This window comes from Diceros bicornis, chromosome 29 (genome assembly GCF_020826845.1).
Source record: "Diceros bicornis minor isolate mBicDic1 chromosome 29, mDicBic1.mat.cur, whole genome shotgun sequence".
Lineage (NCBI taxonomy): Eukaryota > Metazoa > Chordata > Mammalia > Perissodactyla > Rhinocerotidae > Diceros > Diceros bicornis.
The window spans coordinates 37169325-37186316 of record NC_080768.1 but is presented as its reverse complement, the minus strand read 5'-3'; the positions used below and the strand labels follow the sequence as shown (position 1 = coordinate 37186316).

The window sequence follows — 16992 nt, the reverse complement described above, 5'->3', positions numbered from 1 at the left end:
TGGGCTCTGCAGATAGAAGAGTAGAGGGAGCGAGTAGAGATGAACTTCCTGGCTCCTGTGCTGGGGAAGCCTAGAAATCTAGACTCGGGCACATCAGGGCTGCCTCTAGTCCTTGAGTCTGTAACACCTATGGCTGTAGTGTCTGAGGATGAATAAATCAATGAGATGGATGGACTTGGTTCTGGGCCCACAGTGAGTTGTTGAGAGGCTGTGGCTGGGAGAGGAGTTAAGTCTCCAGTTGTACCCAAACATCTGAGTCCTTCCAGGTGCTGGCCCAAGGTGGCTGAATCTGTATTTTGGAGAGCACTGCCATCTATTCCTGAATTTGAAAGTTCACGAGGAGGTAAGGACACAGGTGAAAAAGTAGCAAAGGTTGTCTCGGATGAACTTGGACTGGAGACGTCAGGGTCAGTTGAGACCATTTCCTCTGTCAAGCTGGTACTCAGCCATGCTGCCATAGGGAGAGACATAATGATGGCCCACAGCCAGGAAGTGACTGTGTTCTGCTCACTGGTAGTGAGGGCCAAGGGTTCACCTGGGGCAACAGAGGTCAGTTCTGATGTGCTGCTTTCATTGGTAGGGGAGGTGGAGGCTAATACAGAGACTGGTCTTGGGGTTGACTGTGTCCCAAGTCCAAGATATTTTTCTGTCAGATTTATGTCATGAGATCAAGTGGAGTGTTCAACTATGTGCTGGTCTATGCTACTGTGGCTGGGCTAGAGGGATCAGGCGTCCTTGGAATTTTAGGACTTCCAGGGTGAGTAGCTGGGCTAGTGGACTCTGTTCTTGGATAGCTGTTTGAGGTTCTGAATTCCTTCACTGGGCAGGATGAAGAGACCTTAGCTGAGCTTATAACCTTGGGATCTGTAGTGGTGATATATGTGGTGGAGCCCAGGTACCACTAGTGCTGGAACTGATATCTCAGGTCAGGACTCAAAAGAGTAAGAAAATTCATTAGTCTCTATTTTTGCTATTGATACAGGAGAGGTGGTTTCCACTGAGGGGAAGGAGAGGGGTATGTAAGAGCTAGTTTTCACTAATGAAGCTGTGGTGAGGGTGGTGGAACTATGACTGTCTGAACTGGCATGTGCTCTGAGGCAAGCTGGATGTTTTTGTTGATTCAGGGTAGATACTAGAGTAACAACTCTCCCTCTGACAACTCCATTGATGGGCCGGAGATGGAGTACCCAGAGGAAGAGTGGTGCTTTTCCCTTTCTCAGCACGTGTTGGGATATTACCTAGTGATAAGGAAGTCAAGGAAGGTTAAGTTGGACATGTTCCATTTACTAGTTTTAGCTGTGTCCATTATCATGCTTGTGGTGACTCTCTGGGTTGAAAATGTAGTGGTTATTGTGATTCTGGCAGCAGGAGCAGAAAGAGATGAGGAAAAGTGTTGAGCCAGTTGCTTCTAGCAGAGCCAGGCTCAGGAGAGGAGTGAATTGTAATTGTCTGTGGAGTCAGAGGTGGGCTGGTTCTATCTCCAGAAACTGTAATCCCTCTAGAGGTCAAATGTTGGAAGGCATCAGAAAGTGTGCCAAGTGGGCCGGCCCAGTGGCGTAGTGGTTAAGTGCGCGCGCTCTGCTTCGGCAGCCCAGGGTTCACAGGTTTGGATCCTAGGCGCAGACCTACACCTCGCTTACCAAGCCATGCTGTGGCGGTGTCCCATATAAAGTAGAGGAAGATGGGGATGGATGTTAGCCCAGGGCCGATCTTCCTCAGCAAAAAAAGAGGAGGATTGGCAACAGACGTTAGCTCAGGGCTAATCTTCCTCAAAAAAAAAAAAAAAGAAAGTGTGCCAACCAACTGGCTTGTCCTCTCTGGAGTGCTTGAGCTAGGAGAACCTATGGACTAAGATGGAGATGTAGAGAATGGGACACTTTCCTTGGCCAGGGTAAAATCTGTAGATGTCTCAGATGGGGATGTGGTTCTAACGGGCAAGTGGGTTGTTCCCAACCTTCTTTCACTGCCATAGCACCCTGTGGTTTTTATATTGGTGGAAACTGTAGAATGAACAGTGGCTAGGCCACTCATGGTCTCTGTTGTGAGTGTGGCTGTTGATGGTTCCCCGAGAGAAGTTCTTTCCACGGAGCTGGTTGTTGGGGAAGTGAATCTAAGGACCACCAAAGTAGCAGGAAGAGGAATGGTGAAGCTGAAACAGGGGTTGATGCTGAAGGTGACCTTATCTCAAATTTGGGACTAGTCTCTGGCCAAGTTGTGGTCTGGGGTATAGTGGAATAATTAAATGTGCCTGTGTTGGTCTGTGACATCGCTGCTGCAGAAGCAAAAGCAGAGGTCCTAGATGGGTGAGATGTTTTAGGAAGAGCTGTGCTGGTTGAGTTTATAACTGAGGCACTGCCTGTGGCTCTGAGCTCATCTACTAGGTGGGATGAAGAAAACAGCTGAATGTGCAGTCCAAGTGTCCATGATGGGGAAGCCTTGGGTGAGGGCAGAGGTGATGGGCAAAGTGGTCTTTACTCTGGAAGCAGAGGTCTCAGGTTGAGACACAGATGGATTCACAGTTTCCTTTGATTCATTGCCAGCAATAAATAGATGGGTATTGGTCTCTACTGAGGTGGAGGGCGTAGATGGAGAAAATGTGGTTTTCATTCCAGAAACACTGACAAGGCTGAGGGTACCAGGACCACTTGACCATTCAGAAGCCAAAGTCCTGGCTTTGGGGATGCTGAGTGTCAGGGGAGGTACTAGGTGAGCACTCTCCCTTCCTCTGATGTAGATATACAGGCCTGATGGAAAGTTGTACTTCTGAATCTTTCAGCACTTGTTGCTGAATTATTTAGTGTCATGGAAAAAGACAGCTGATTTGGGCTTTGTTCTTTCTGTGGGCTCAGGGGTCCCTGTGGTTGTGGAGGAGGTGACCCTCTGAGAATGTGCTGGACCCTCACACTATCACCAAGAGCTGAAGCAGATGACAACATAGCAATGCTGGTGCTTATCATGACATCTCCTGTAGATCCGGGTTCAGGAGAGAAGGGATGTCCAGCATTTGATGGAGTCAGAACCCAGCTGGTTCCCTCCGTAGAATCTGGATTCCCTATAGATAACGTGTATATCTATATATATGTTGCCTCCTATTGTTGAGACTTCAAGGGCAGGAGTAAACTGATCGAGTGGTTGGGCCAGTTGTGGTTTCTATGGTGAGTCTGTCTACAGATGTTTCTCTGAGTGAAATTCCTTTGGTGGACCTAGACTGTGGGGTAAACCCAGGGACTTCCCTGCTAAGTGGAAGGGGTGGCAAAGGCTGGCCCAGCAGTCGACACTGGGGTTCTCCTTCCATTCCAGTACTTGTACCTGTCCATTGTGTGTGCTGGAGTCCAGTGAAGTGTTGAACAGTGCCTGCAGTGCTCCATGATGCTGCTGTTGGGGTGCTGGAAATGGGTGTCCTGGAGAGGTCAGCGTTCCCATGGGCATCTGTGCTGGTGCTGTGCCTGCAGAAGTGCTATGCATGGTTCTGAGCTCCCACACTGGGTGGGACGAAGAGACCTGAGTTGCACTTATCACCCTGTTCTCAGGAGTGGTAAAACCTGAGGTGGGGGCCAAGGTGGCAGCCAAAGTGATCTCTCTTCCAGGAGCCGAGATCTCAGCTGCAGCCACAGATGCATTCAAAGTTTCCTTGGACTCCTTTTCAGCCATGGATAGATGGGTGTTACTATCCTCTGAGGCTAAGGTGGTAGATAGAGATGTGGTTTTCACTCCTGAAACACTGGTGAAGTTGAAGTTGCCAGGACTTCTTGGTCCTTTAGAAGCTAAAGCCCCGGCTGTAGGGATATTAGGTGGGTACCAGAGGAGGTGCTAAGGGTGAGGATGCTCCTTGCTGTCCCTTCCCCTGATGGAGATGGATGGGCCAGAAGGGAAGTTGTACTTCTGACTCTATCAGCACTTGTTGCTGCATTATTTAGTGTCATGGAAAAAGAGACAGCTGAGTTGGGCTCTGTCCCTTCTGTGTTCTCAGGGGTCCCTGTGGTCACGGAGGTGGTGACTCTATGGACTGAGAATGTGTTGGTCCCTGACACTTCATCACAAAGAGCTAAAGCAGATGACTACAGAGGAACACTGGTGCTTATCTTTATGTCTCCTGAAGAGCTGACTTCATGAGAGGAGAAGAGACGCCTAGTGTTTGATGGAGTCAGCTCCAGGCTGGGGCAATTCTTGGAACTTTGAGTCCTCTAGGTAATGACTCAAGAAGAAAAGAAGAAATTGTCCCAAATAATGGATTCATACTTCCTTGAGCATTTGAGTCATCAGCTGTGGTCTCAGATGAAATCAAGGACATTGGGACATTTTCCTTGGAAACTGCCAAATTTTTGTATGTCTCCATTAGAGCTGGGATTGCTGCAGGAAGATGTTTTGTGTCCCGGGTGCTCCCTGTTCTACCACCTTCCACCACTGAGGTCTCAGTAGGAGCAGTGTACCTATCAGTGACTGTACCATCTGTGGTCTCTACTATGGTAGTCGGTCCGTAGATGAATCCTTGAAAAAAGTTCCTTCTGTGGAACTGGTCCTTAGAGAACTGAATTCTAGAACCGTATTTTTAGCAAAGGAGTTCCTGGAACAAGTTCCATTTGCCTGGGGACTCAGTGATGGGCTGGTTCTTTGCTCTGAATGGGTAATTTCTCTAGAGGTTGACTCAGGGAGGGCAGAAGACATCATCCCCAAGGACTGGGTGGTTCTTCCTAGAACCAAAGATGTAGGACTGTCCATGGTCTTAGCTGGGGAAGTAAGGGGCAGGACACTTTCTTTCACCATGGTCACACATACAGATGTCTCACGTGGCAAACTGGTTCGTGTGTCTAGATTCCACCTCCAGTGTGGTTTCAGTGCTGCTTCCCCCTGTTGTCAAGGACTAGATAGGAGCAGTTGACCCAAGGAGGCCTGTGGGTTCAAGCATGGATGGGTCAATATTGCTTCTTGGGGTGCAGGTCTAAGAATAGTCCTCTGAGAGGAGGTGGCAGGGTGCTACTGGGCTTTCTGCAATTTTCTGTGGTGGGAGATGTAGCTGGGATCTCTACACTTCTGCTGGACAAACCTGCATCCAGAGGAGCTGCCATCTGTATGGGAGGTTGAGGATGGGGAAAAATCTGATTCCAGAATTGCCACACTATAATATTCCAAAAGTCCAGTTTTCAATAACAACAAAATAATATGATACAGGCAAAGAAACAAACGGCCCATTACAGGAAAAAAAGAAAATAACAGAAACTGTCCCTGAGGAATTCTAAACATTGGACTTACTAGACAAAGAATTTATATCAGTTATTTTAAATATGCTCAAAGGAAGCCACGTACAAAGAACCAAAGGAGACCATCAGAACAAATTCTGATCAAATAGAAAACATGTTAAAAGGACAGAAACTATAAAAAGAAACAACATAGAAATTTTGGAGGTGAAAAAGACAATAACCAAAATAAAAAATTCAGAAGAGGGGTTGAACATCAGATTTGAGAAGGCAGAGGAAAGAACCAATGACCATGAAGATAGGTCAATTTATATTATCTAGTCTGAAGAACAGAAAGAAAAGAAGAATGAAAAGATTATGAACAGAGTCTAAAAAACCCTTGGGATGCTATCACACATACCAACATACACATAATGAGAGTTCTTTAAGTAGAGAAGCGAACAAGGTAGACAGAATATTTGAAGAAATAACAGCTAAAAACTTCCCAAAATTTGATGAAAGACACATCTAAATATACACAACTAAGAAGCTTAACAAATCCCAAATAGGTTCAACTGAAAGAGACAGAGATCATTAGTACATCTACCCTACAAGAAATGCTAATGGGAGACTTTCAGGCTGAAATGAAAGAACAATGGATAGTAACTAAAATCTACATAAAGAAACATATAACAATGATAAAGGAAAACACATAGGTGAATATAAATGTCAACAACAATTGGTTATTTTTGGTTTATAACTCCTGTAGTTTTGGTTTATAACTCCCTATATGATTTAAAACATAAATGCCTAAACCAATAATTATAATTCCATGTTAACAGGCACAAAATGTATAAAGATGTAATTTGTGACAAAGCAATATAAATGGGGGAGGGTACAGCTATAGAGGAGCAAAATTTTTACACACTATTGAAATAAAGTTGGTATTAAATCAAAATAGACTGTTATAAATTAAAATGTTAATTGTAATTCCCAGGACAACCACTAAAAAAGAACTAAACAAAAAAAATGAGAAGGGAATAAAAATGGTCCACTAGAAAAATATCTAATACAAAAGCAAATAATAATGGAGAAATCAAGGAACAAAAAATGATATAAGACCTGTAGAAAACAAATAACAAATGGCATAAGTAGGTCCCTCTTTATCAGTAATTCCTTTAAATGTAAATGGATTAATCTGCCCAATTGAAAGGCATATTTTGGCAGAATGGATTAAAAACAATCCAATAATATGCTACCTGTATGAGAATCACTTTACATCTAAAGGCACTAATAGGTTGAAAGTCAACAGATGGAAAAAGATATTCCAATGCAAACAGCAGGCAAAAGAGAGATAGTGTAGTCATATTAACTTCAGGCAAAGTAGACTTTAAGACAAAAATTGTTATAAGCCACAAAGAAAGATATTATTTAATGATAAAAAGGTCAATTCATCAAGAAGATATAATAATTATAGACATATATATACCTAACAACAGAAGCCTAAAATATATAAATTCAAAACTGACAGAATTGGAGGGAGAAACAGAGTTCTACAATAACAGTTACAGACTTCAACACTCCACTTTCAATAATGGGTAGAACAACTAATTCAAAAATCAATAAGGAAACAGAGGACTTAAACAGTCCTATAAACTAACTAGAAGACCTAACAGACATATAAAACACTCCACCCAACAAAATACACATTCGTCTCAAGTCCCTATCTATTCCGGTGCAGAATAGACCATATGTTAGGCCACAAAACAAGTCTGAATAAATTTAAAAACAATGAAATCATACAAAACATCTTCTCTGACCAGAATAGAATCAAATTAAAAATGAGTAACAGAAAGATATACATTGGAAAACTTAATACTGTCAAGACGACAATACTAACCAAAGCCAAACAAATTCAATGCAATCACTATCAAAATTCCAACAGCGTTTTTGCAGAAATGGACAAACTGATCCTAAAATTCATATGAATTGTGAAGGATCCCAAATAGACAAAACGATCTTGAAAAAGAACAAAATAGGAAGATCCACACTTCCAGTACACGGCAATGCTAACAAAGACAGTGTGGTGCTGGTACAATGATAGACATATAGATCAACGGAATAGAATTGAGCGTATACAAACTCACATGTCTATGGTTAAATAACTTTTCACAAGGGTGCCAAAACAATTCAATTGGGGAAAGAATAGTCTTTTCTACAAAGGTGTTGGGACAACTGGATAAACACACGCAAAATAATGAAGTTGACACTTTCTCCAAACAATATAAAAAACTAACTCAGAATGGATCAAAAACTTAAGTGAAGAACTAAAACTAGAAAATCCTTGGAAGAAAACATAGGGGTAAAACTTCATGACCTTGGATTTGGCAATAATGTCTTAGGTATCATACCAAAAGCACAAGCCAAAAAAGAAAAAAAACAGATAAAATGGATTTCATCAAAATTAAAACTTTTGTGTATCAAAGGACACTATCAAGAAAATGAAAGACACCATAGAATGGGAGAAATTATTTGCAAATCACATTTTGGATAAGGGTCTAGTATTCAGAATATACAATGAAATTTTACAACCCCAGAACAAAAAGATAAACAACTGAATTAAAAATGGGTAAAGGACTTGAATAGACATTTCTCCAAAGAAGATATACAAATAGCCAACAAGTACATGAAAAGATGTTCAATGTCATTACTTATAAGGAAAATGCAAAACAAAAAAACAATGAGATACCACTTCATACCCACAAGAATGGCTATAATCAAAAAAAATGAATGTTGGGGAAGAGGTGGAGAAACTGGAATTCTCATATATTGGTGCAGCAACTGTGGAAAAGTTTGGCAGTTCCTCAAAAAGTTCAACATAGTAATATATGACCCAGCACTCCATTCCTAGGTATATACCCAAGAGAACTGAAAACAGATGTTTAAACAAAAACTTGCACACAAATATTCATAGCAGGATTATTTGTAATAGCCAGTTAGCGGAAACCACGTAAATGTTTATCAACGAGTGAATGGATAAACAAAATGTGGTGTATCCATACAATGGAATGTTATTCGCTCAGAAAAGGGAATAAAGAACCGACACATGCTACAACATAGCTAAACTTTTAAACATCATGTTGCCTGAAAGAAGCCAGATATAAAAGATCACATATTTTATGATTCCAATGATGTGAAACGTTCTAAATAGGCAAATCCATAGAGACAGAAAGCAAACTAGTGGTTGCCAGCAGTGGGGAAGGTAATGGGTATTGACCACTTAATGGGTACAAGTTTCTTCTAGGAGTGATGACAATGTTTTAAAATTAGATAGTGTTGATGGGTGCACAACACTGTGAATATATCAAAAGCCACTGAAATGTATATTTTAAAATGGTAAAAATGGTGAACTTTATGGTATGTGAATGTTACTTCAATTTAAAAAAAAGGAAAAAAGAAAGTCTCGTTACCTGAGTTATTAAATAAATGCAGGAATGATGTCAGGCTTTCCAAGCAAGGCCAGGGTCCTGCCATTCTCCAGCACAACTCTGTACAGTGTTCATTGGAAGGGTCCAGCAATGCTCACTCTTCCTGGGTGAACTCCACGGCCACATCCTTCAAGGTCACCAAGTCCTAAAACCATTGCAAACATCATGGTTTAGCCAAGACCACCTCCACCAATGTTGACAGGAAAATGGCCAAGGATGATAGCAGTAGGGACAGGGAACCCAAAACAGAAGATGTCCCAGGAGATGCTGAGCTCTGCTCTCATTTGCTTCTGGGCTCAGCCCTCAATGCTCATCTCCTGTCTACTTCCGCCCACTCCCACCGTTAGATGCACCTCCAACACACAGGTGATTTTCTTTTACCGTGAGACTGTGAGCTTCTGCAATCTAACTCCCTCAATCTCAAAGGTTGAGCATTGGCGTGGGACATTGCAGAAATCAGAGAAATACTTGGTAAATGTATGAATGATTCCTCAATGGCCATCATCAATTGCTTAAGTTTAGGACACAGTCATCTCTTTCCTTAACTTCCCCTTAAAACTCTCAGTAGAACATGATGTAAACAGCGACCTCAGGGCCGGCCCCGTGGCTTAGTGGTTAAAGTGCACATGCTCCGCTGTGGCGGTCCGGGTTCGGATCCGGGGTGCGTATCAACTCGCCGCTTCTCCCGCCATGCTGAGGCCGCGTCCCAAATACAGCAACTAGACGGATGTGCAACTATGACATACAACTATCTACTGGGGCTTTGGGGGAAAAAATAAATAAATAAATAAAATTAAAAACAAAAAAAACAAGTGACCCCAGAGGAAGCTTTGCAATGTAGTAACTGTTGACATGGACTGACATTGTTGGGCAGCCCCTCACCCTCCATCAGATGCCCGGAGATCCTGGGATGCCCGAAGACCTGGTTTAGCTGTGCGACTCCAGGTCATTGAAAGATAACAAGTCCAACTTTGGGTCAAAGGAATGGTTATTTCCATAACCAGCTTGTCAGGAAGCCATTAACCAACCCTTCCTCCTCTGCGCATCCTTTTTGAGGAGAGGCTGGGAACAGGGAAGACTGAGCTGGAGAAGAAATGAGTCACAAGAACCCAGGATTGCCCTGCATTCTAGCACTCACAAATCCGGAGGCTTCTGCACCTACCTGTGGTTGACACAGATACACACACACACACGCAAATACACACCACACATCCACAACCACACTCACATACAAACACACACAGTTTTCATAGGAAACCAGAGCAGAGCCCTGTCTCACCCAGGGCCAGAAAATAGGCTCTAGGGTCTTAGTGCTCTTGAAGAAGAGATTATTTCCATTTCACAGATGAGGAAATTGAAGTTCCAGGGGACATCATTGTTATCTTATCAAATTTATAGAAGGTGACATCTCCACAGACACTCAAACCTGCAAAGTCCCCAATCCCCAAAACTATCCAATCAGATACCAGTGACCTCCAGGCTCCAGGGGCTCCACTCCTGCCTTCCCTGCTTAGTCCCCTCTCCCTCTCCACTCTGTAGTGCAGGGGCCTTTAATGTCTGGACTCTGAAGGCTACCAGGACCCCACAACTTACCACAAGTTGGGGACAGAAGTATGGCTACCATCCTGAGACTCAGGCAGTAAATCTTCCTGAACAACAGAGCAGTGGGAGAACCAGAATGCTCCTCCTCTTATCCCCACGGAGCACTCAAGACAGGGCTCTGGAATAAATGGGAAAACACAAAGTCTTCATAGCTTCTCTCCCTCTCCGTATTACTGAGGACAAATCTGTCTTAGCCTGTCCATTATATCCTCCTTCAAAATGTAATATATTTGATACTGGACTTTTATTTTGCTTAGCAGGTGATGAACTCAGGGTGATGTAATGGCAAAACTTATCTTCTTCTGTCCCTAATGGTACAACCAATACGTTACTGGCCCCCCCCCCCCACCATTTTAAATCCTTAGCTTCACTGAGTCTCAGGGTACGTTCTTCCCATCCACATGGTCATCACAATCACATTCCCAGCTACAACCCTTGTTCATTCAAGACTTTGGCACCTGACTCCTATTATTCTTTCAACCTCCAGTCTCACCTCACTCAGATGACATCAGAGTCTATGAGGATGACCCTCACAGTATTACAAGTTTGTCCCCACTCCATCTGGGCCACTCATTTCCATGGGCACCACCCCAGGCTTTGTCATCACCTGATACTGTTCCACCATCCAGAATAATAGTTCAGAAATTTCCCTCTCTCTGAACACAATCTCCTAAATTTCCACCTTACTCATTTTCTTCTCTCACTACATGGGTTCTTCTACCACACCAAAGACTCAGTCCACCCAGTCTCCTACTTTCTTATAGTCCATCCGCCACCTTCTCTCCTCATTTAAACTTACCCAGCTCTGACTGCAATGTCTCACACTTCAAAATATTTCCTTATTGCTTCCTCCTACCTTCACACTGGCCCAGCAGAACTCCAACTAGGCATGATTCCAATCATACACCTGCTTCATGGCAACATTTGGGCAAATCAGCCTGCATAAGAGCTGTAATATTGTCACCTCTAGAAAAACATGGTATACAACATGAAAAGAGCCCTCGACCTGGCAAGACAATGCTACAAGTCCATGGAGCTTCCTATTCATGAAACCTTCTCTGTGTTTAGATCTCACACACCCTCACCTTTTCCCTCTATGGTAACCAGCTTCTTAAATAGCCCTCAATGATCTGAGCCTCCTGGTTTCCCTCTATGGTAACCAGCTTCTTAAATAGCCCTCAATGATCTGAGCCTCCTGGTATCCACACCTTTGTGAGTTCCCCCACACAGTGAATTAGGGCTGACTTGTGTGATCACTAGAATACTGCAGAGGTGACAGTGAGTGACTGCCAGGCTAGGTCCTGAAAGGCGCTGCAGCTTCCACCTTGTTCTCTTGGACTGCTTGTTCTAGGGACAGCCAGTTGCCATGTTTCGAGGACAATCAAGCAGCCCTTTGAAGAGACCTATGTGGAGAGGAACTGAGGCCTCCCTCCAACAGCCAGCACTGACTTGACAGCCATACGAGTGAACCACCTTGGAAGTGAATCCTTCAGCACCAATCAAGCCTTCAGATGACTGCAGTCCCAGCTGATAACCTCCTGCAACCTCAGCAAAGTCCCCAGCCAGAACCTTCCAGCTAAGCTGCTCATGAATTCCAGAACCATGAAACTGAGAGGGATGACAACTGATTATTGTTTTAAGTCACTAAGGTTAGGGATAATTTGTTACGCAGCAATAGATAATGAATAGACCCTCACTTTTAGCAGATGGTCCTGCATCCTATTTCCCAAAGCAATCCTCATGAGAAGGAATCTATCTTCTTGTCTCGTTACCAAAATGCCAATCGCAACATGGTTTCCTCCCTCTCTTCTGTTACAAACCAGGAGCTGTCTCCCCTTCTCTATAAGGCCATGCTCTGAAACTGTTTTGTCTTTCATCCCATCTGCCTTTGTAGAAGCTGTACACTATCGATTACCTCTTGTATACCCTTTCCTTTTCAGCTCTCCACTCTACTGGAGTCCTCCTCATACCATTTAAACCTGATGCAGTATTTTTAGTAGTAAAATACATTTATCCCAAGAGCAGTTTTCTTTCCAGTTACTCCCCAGTCTCTCTCCCTCATCACAGGCAGTGTTCTCATCCTGTTTCATTTCCTCATGTCCCACTCACTCCTCAACACAGTATAATTTGGTTACCACCACTGCCATTTCAAGGACAATACTCTTGGCACAATCACCAATGATCTTAATCACAGAACAGAGATGTAGATTGCCAACTCTTCTGATACTATTCCTTGTCTGTCAAATCATTAAAGACACAGTGGGCCACATCTTGTATTGGCCAGGCTGTATGCAAAGGCATTGTCATACACTGCTGGGGTATAACTCCTATGGAAGGAAATTTACCAGTGTCAAGCAAAATGCAAAAACATTTACCATTTCCCTATGAATCACACTACTAGGAATCTATCTGAAAGATACACAAATACTAAAAGACATGGGTGAGATTATTCCCTGTAACCTTATTTATAATATCAAAGAACTGGAAGCAACGCAAACGACCATCAATAGGGAATCCGTTCAATGAACTATGGGATGTCCACATAATGAAGAAACATGCAGCCAAAAAAGAAAGAGATCATCTCTGGGTATTGATAGAGATTCTGATCTCCAACAAATTCAAGTGAAAAAAAAGTCAAGGTACAAAGCCATCTCTATGGAATGTCTCCTTTTTATAGGAAGGGGAGGCCTCCTTTCCCTGCAATCACAGAATAAAATGTAACTCCATAAAATCAGCTTCTTGAGGTCTCTCTGTGGGTCTTCCCTGCACCCAAAAGATAAAAGCAACAAAGGGTGTGAGTGTGGGCAGGGAGGGGAATATTGGACACAAAGAGTGAGTCTGGGCCAGGTGGAAATAAAGGTGTAGGGAGTCTTTGACTCCTGGGCCTGCGTGGTAGACAGATTAATGCCCCTGCCCAAAGCTGTTCATGTTCTACTCTCAGAACCTGTGAATATGTGACCTTACATGGCAAAAGTTTTGCAGATGTGATTAAGGTAAAGATCTTGAGATGGGGAGACGATCCCGGATTGTCCTGGTGGGCCCAATGTCATCCCAAGGGTCCTTATAAGAGGAGGGCAGGAGCGCCAGGATCAAAGCAGGAGATGTGATGATGGAAGCAGAGGTCAGAGAGAAAGATTTGAAGATGGAAGAAGGAGTCACAAGCCAAAGAATGCAGGCAGCCTCTACAAGATGGAAAAGGCAAGGAAATAGATTCTCTACTAGGGCCCCCAGAAGGAATGCAGCCCTGCCAACTCATTTAGGATTTCTGACCTTCAGAACTGCAGGAGAATAAGTCTGTGTTTCTTTAAGACATGAAGTTTGTGGTAATTGGTTACAGCAGCTACGGGAAACTAATATAGCCTCTCACATCAAACCCTCCCTGAGCCTTAGTGTGAGTCCAGTGGGCCCAAACACCTGCTGCAGAACTGCTCTACCCTCTGCAGATGGAGGAGGTCTCCTTTCTCCCCACCAGGGACCCAATTTGCAGTTAGAAATAGCTTCAGTCACTGAGCCAAGTGAGAAGAGGGCTGGCATCCAGCCAGCTCACTGGGCCCGCAGGAGGAAAGCAGGCTGGGAAGCTGCCTGGGACACTTTCAGTTCCTGAGTACCCCTTCGAGGTCTTTTGGAAGCTGAAGTCTCATAGTAGGGAAGGAGGGGTCTCGGTTAAGTTGACAGAATCAGTCACTCCTGTCCCCCTACCCCTAATATGTCAGTGCTAAAAGAGGATCACAGAGGATGGCCCACTCTAAACCAGCGTGGACCAACAAAACTTGTGTGACTGAGAAAAATTTCTAATTATATTTTTCATTGGTTCAATTGAAATAGCTACAAGTGGCTAATGGCTACTGTAGTAGACAGGGCAGCCCTAGGCATACATAGGCTGGACTTCCTTTAGGATGTGGAGGAGCAGCCTGTGAGTGGCAAAGTGGGGTGAACACACAGACCTGGGTGAGGAGGATGCCTGCAGGTTTGCATGGACAGAAGCTAGGCACACTGCAAGTGCCTTGTGCCAACTGACAAATGCACACATGAAAGTACTGTTACCCTCTTTCAGTTCTAAACTCCAAGTTCTTTCTTTCTACTTCTTTCCTACTCCACAGCCACCATCCAGGCCTAGGGAACAATCATCTTATTCCTAAACTTCTTCCTAAAACCTCCTATGTGGCCTCTTAAGTCTTCATTCTTATTCCTGAAGTCCATTTTAACCCAATTTTAACCCATTTGGTGCATAAACCAAATGCTAATCACATCATCCTTTTGCTCAGATCTCTCCAGTGTCTTCCCACTGGTCTTACAGCAGAGTCCACAATCATGCCCTATCTGGTCCTGCCTGTGCCCCTGGCCAGTCTGGCTCACACCCCTCCCCCCAGTGTTGACTCGGCTCAGCCATCCCTGTCCTCTCAGTTCATGGACACACCAGGCTCTCTTCAGGGTTGTCCTCATGCAGGTCCCTCTGCCTGAAATGCTCTCTTGAACACACTCCCACGCCCTCACTCTAGTTTAACTCTATAACTAGCTAAACCCAGTCCCAACTTTAGCTCTCAAGCTAAATATCAGTCCTTCTCAGGAGGGCTTCCAGTTCCCTCAGGTTGAGTCCTCTCGTGCCAAGCTCCCACATCACTCTGGTCATTAATTGTTTAAAATTCAAATTCTCTATTAGAAGATAAACTCCATGGAGGCAGGACAAGGTCTGTTTGGTTCTCCAGGGTCCCCATTCATCTGGCCTACGGCTGGGGTTCATAGAGATGATGAAACATCCTGGCGTGCCTAGGACTGTCCTGGTCTGAACACTAAATGTCCAGCATCCTGGAAAACCCCTCAGTCCTGAATAAATGAGGATGGTTGGTCACCATATACTGTGCACTCAAAGAATATCTATTGCATGACAAGCAAACATTCCCCTCAAGAATGTCACAGGAAGGCTAAAACGAAAAAGGCACACACACATACACACACAATTAGTAAAAGCCAACAATGTAAAATCACTTAACATGATTCTCTGCAATGTGAATCAGCGGACTGTAATTTCAGAACAGTTTTAACAAACAAAGTTAATTCCTATTAGAAGGCAAGGTGTAGAGACAATCTTTTTCAGAGACTAGTGCCCTACCCTTCAATCTACAAGTTGTTGCCTAATATTCTTCCAAATGATTTTAAATCTCATTAAGGAAAAAAAAAAACCACTTGCTCAAAATACATTTGGTTGCTGGTCAACTCAATTTTAAATTTCTGTTACTAATATAAAGAAATTCAAATCGTTTTTTTCCCTGGGTGCCCCTATATTTTGAATCTTTGTGGAGGATTTATAGGGCTTTAGAAGTCAAATTGAACAGGCCTGAGGAATGTTGCTGAGTGGTCCTGCTAGTATTTAGTAATACTACATACATATGTAAAAAATTTATTTATTTTTTCTTATATATAAAATGCTGACATTTTAGTATTACAGAATGCAAGGAAATCTCTATTTCTCTACTCTTACACATATTTAGTTATTTATATGTTTGTTTAATGTGTACTTATTTGCACAAAATTATTTACACACACATAACCACACAGACCTTACTATCCTACCCTTGAATATAATCCATCAAACACAAATATTTTTCTTAAGATATCCTCACTCACAGTGACTCCTTGTGTTGACAACCTGAGCACAGGAAAGCCCGCTAGCAGTTCTTCTGCACGGCAGAGGCTGCTGGAGCCTGTTGTTACCGGGTCCACACCGTACTCACCCGGGGAACACAGAAATCCACGGATCAGTGAGGACAAGTGAACCCTGAAGCTGGTTTCAACTGAAACTTGAGCTCCAGAGATGTTTTTCTTGTCCGAGGAATAAAAAAAACAAAACACAAATATTGCTTTTGAGGCATTATACGGGGCGTAACACAGTTGTTAGATGGACAGGCCACCCCATTCACTTTTCTTTTCTGTATTTACTGATTTAACATAATTGTTGGCTGTGACTGGATTTTCTGGATTCTTACGGAGCCATCTGCTCCCAAATGGGAGAAAGCAGCTCCGTGCTGTGCGCATTTGACCTGCTCAACTCATTTGGCTGGATGGAGATTTTTTGGTGACTCCAGACACTGTAAACGCGGCTTGTCATTCAGGCGCCCTACAGGAGACTCAGCTGACTTTTAAACAGTTTGCACAGTTCATGCAGGGCTTCCGAAATTTTAACGCCCTAGAGCAGGATTTCCCAACCTCGGCACCACTGACATTGTCTTGGGGGCCGTCCTGTGCACTGTTGAGCAGCATCCCCTGCCTCCACCCGCTAGATGCCATTAGCATCCCACCCCCCCATTTTCTAACAACCAAACCAATGCCTCCAGACGTGGTTAAAAATCCCGTGGGGGCAAAATCACAGAGGAAGGAGGAGATGGGGAGGCTGTGAGGAGAGGATGGCGGCGTCAAGAGCGGGAGGAAACAGCAGCTTCTCCCCGCCTGAGGAAACAGGGCAGCGGAGGAAACATGACTCCCGTGAGGGACGGAGGGGCGCCAAGCCCCGACAGGGGTGCCCGCGGTCCATGCCCCTCCATGGACTCCTACCGGAGGCCCCCACTGCCCGCCGCTCCCCGAGTTCTAGCCCGATCTGAGGCCGAACGCACCCCGTGAGCCCCGTCTGGCACCGAGAACTCAATACACGCCGCATAGCCAGCGCCCGCGCCTTCCGCGGCGCCGCCCCGCGCTTCCGCTTCCGGTCTCGGGCTGGGCGCTCTGGCGTCAGC

At 44.2% G+C, this 16992-nt stretch overlaps 1 protein-coding gene across 2 annotated transcripts in view; it reads right to left on the bottom strand.

Moving 5' to 3' along the window:
• Positions 1-16552, bottom strand: part of LOC131394062 (mucin-16-like) — a 37206-nt gene extending 20654 nt beyond the window's left edge. Inside the window, exons 1-3 of one of the 2 annotated variants that reach the window (XM_058525268.1) lie at positions 15997-16552; positions 10256-10382; positions 8645-8807 (exon numbers count right to left, since the gene is read on the bottom strand). In XM_058525268.1, coding sequence (XP_058381251.1) covers positions 8645-8708 — 64 coding nt within the window. In that variant the 5' untranslated portion in view covers positions 8709-8807; positions 10256-10382; positions 15997-16552. The remainder of the gene's footprint in view (positions 1-8644; positions 8808-10255; positions 10383-15996) is intronic. The other variant, XM_058525270.1, reaches the window with a different exon arrangement.
• Between the last annotated feature and the right edge of the window lie 440 nt (positions 16553-16992).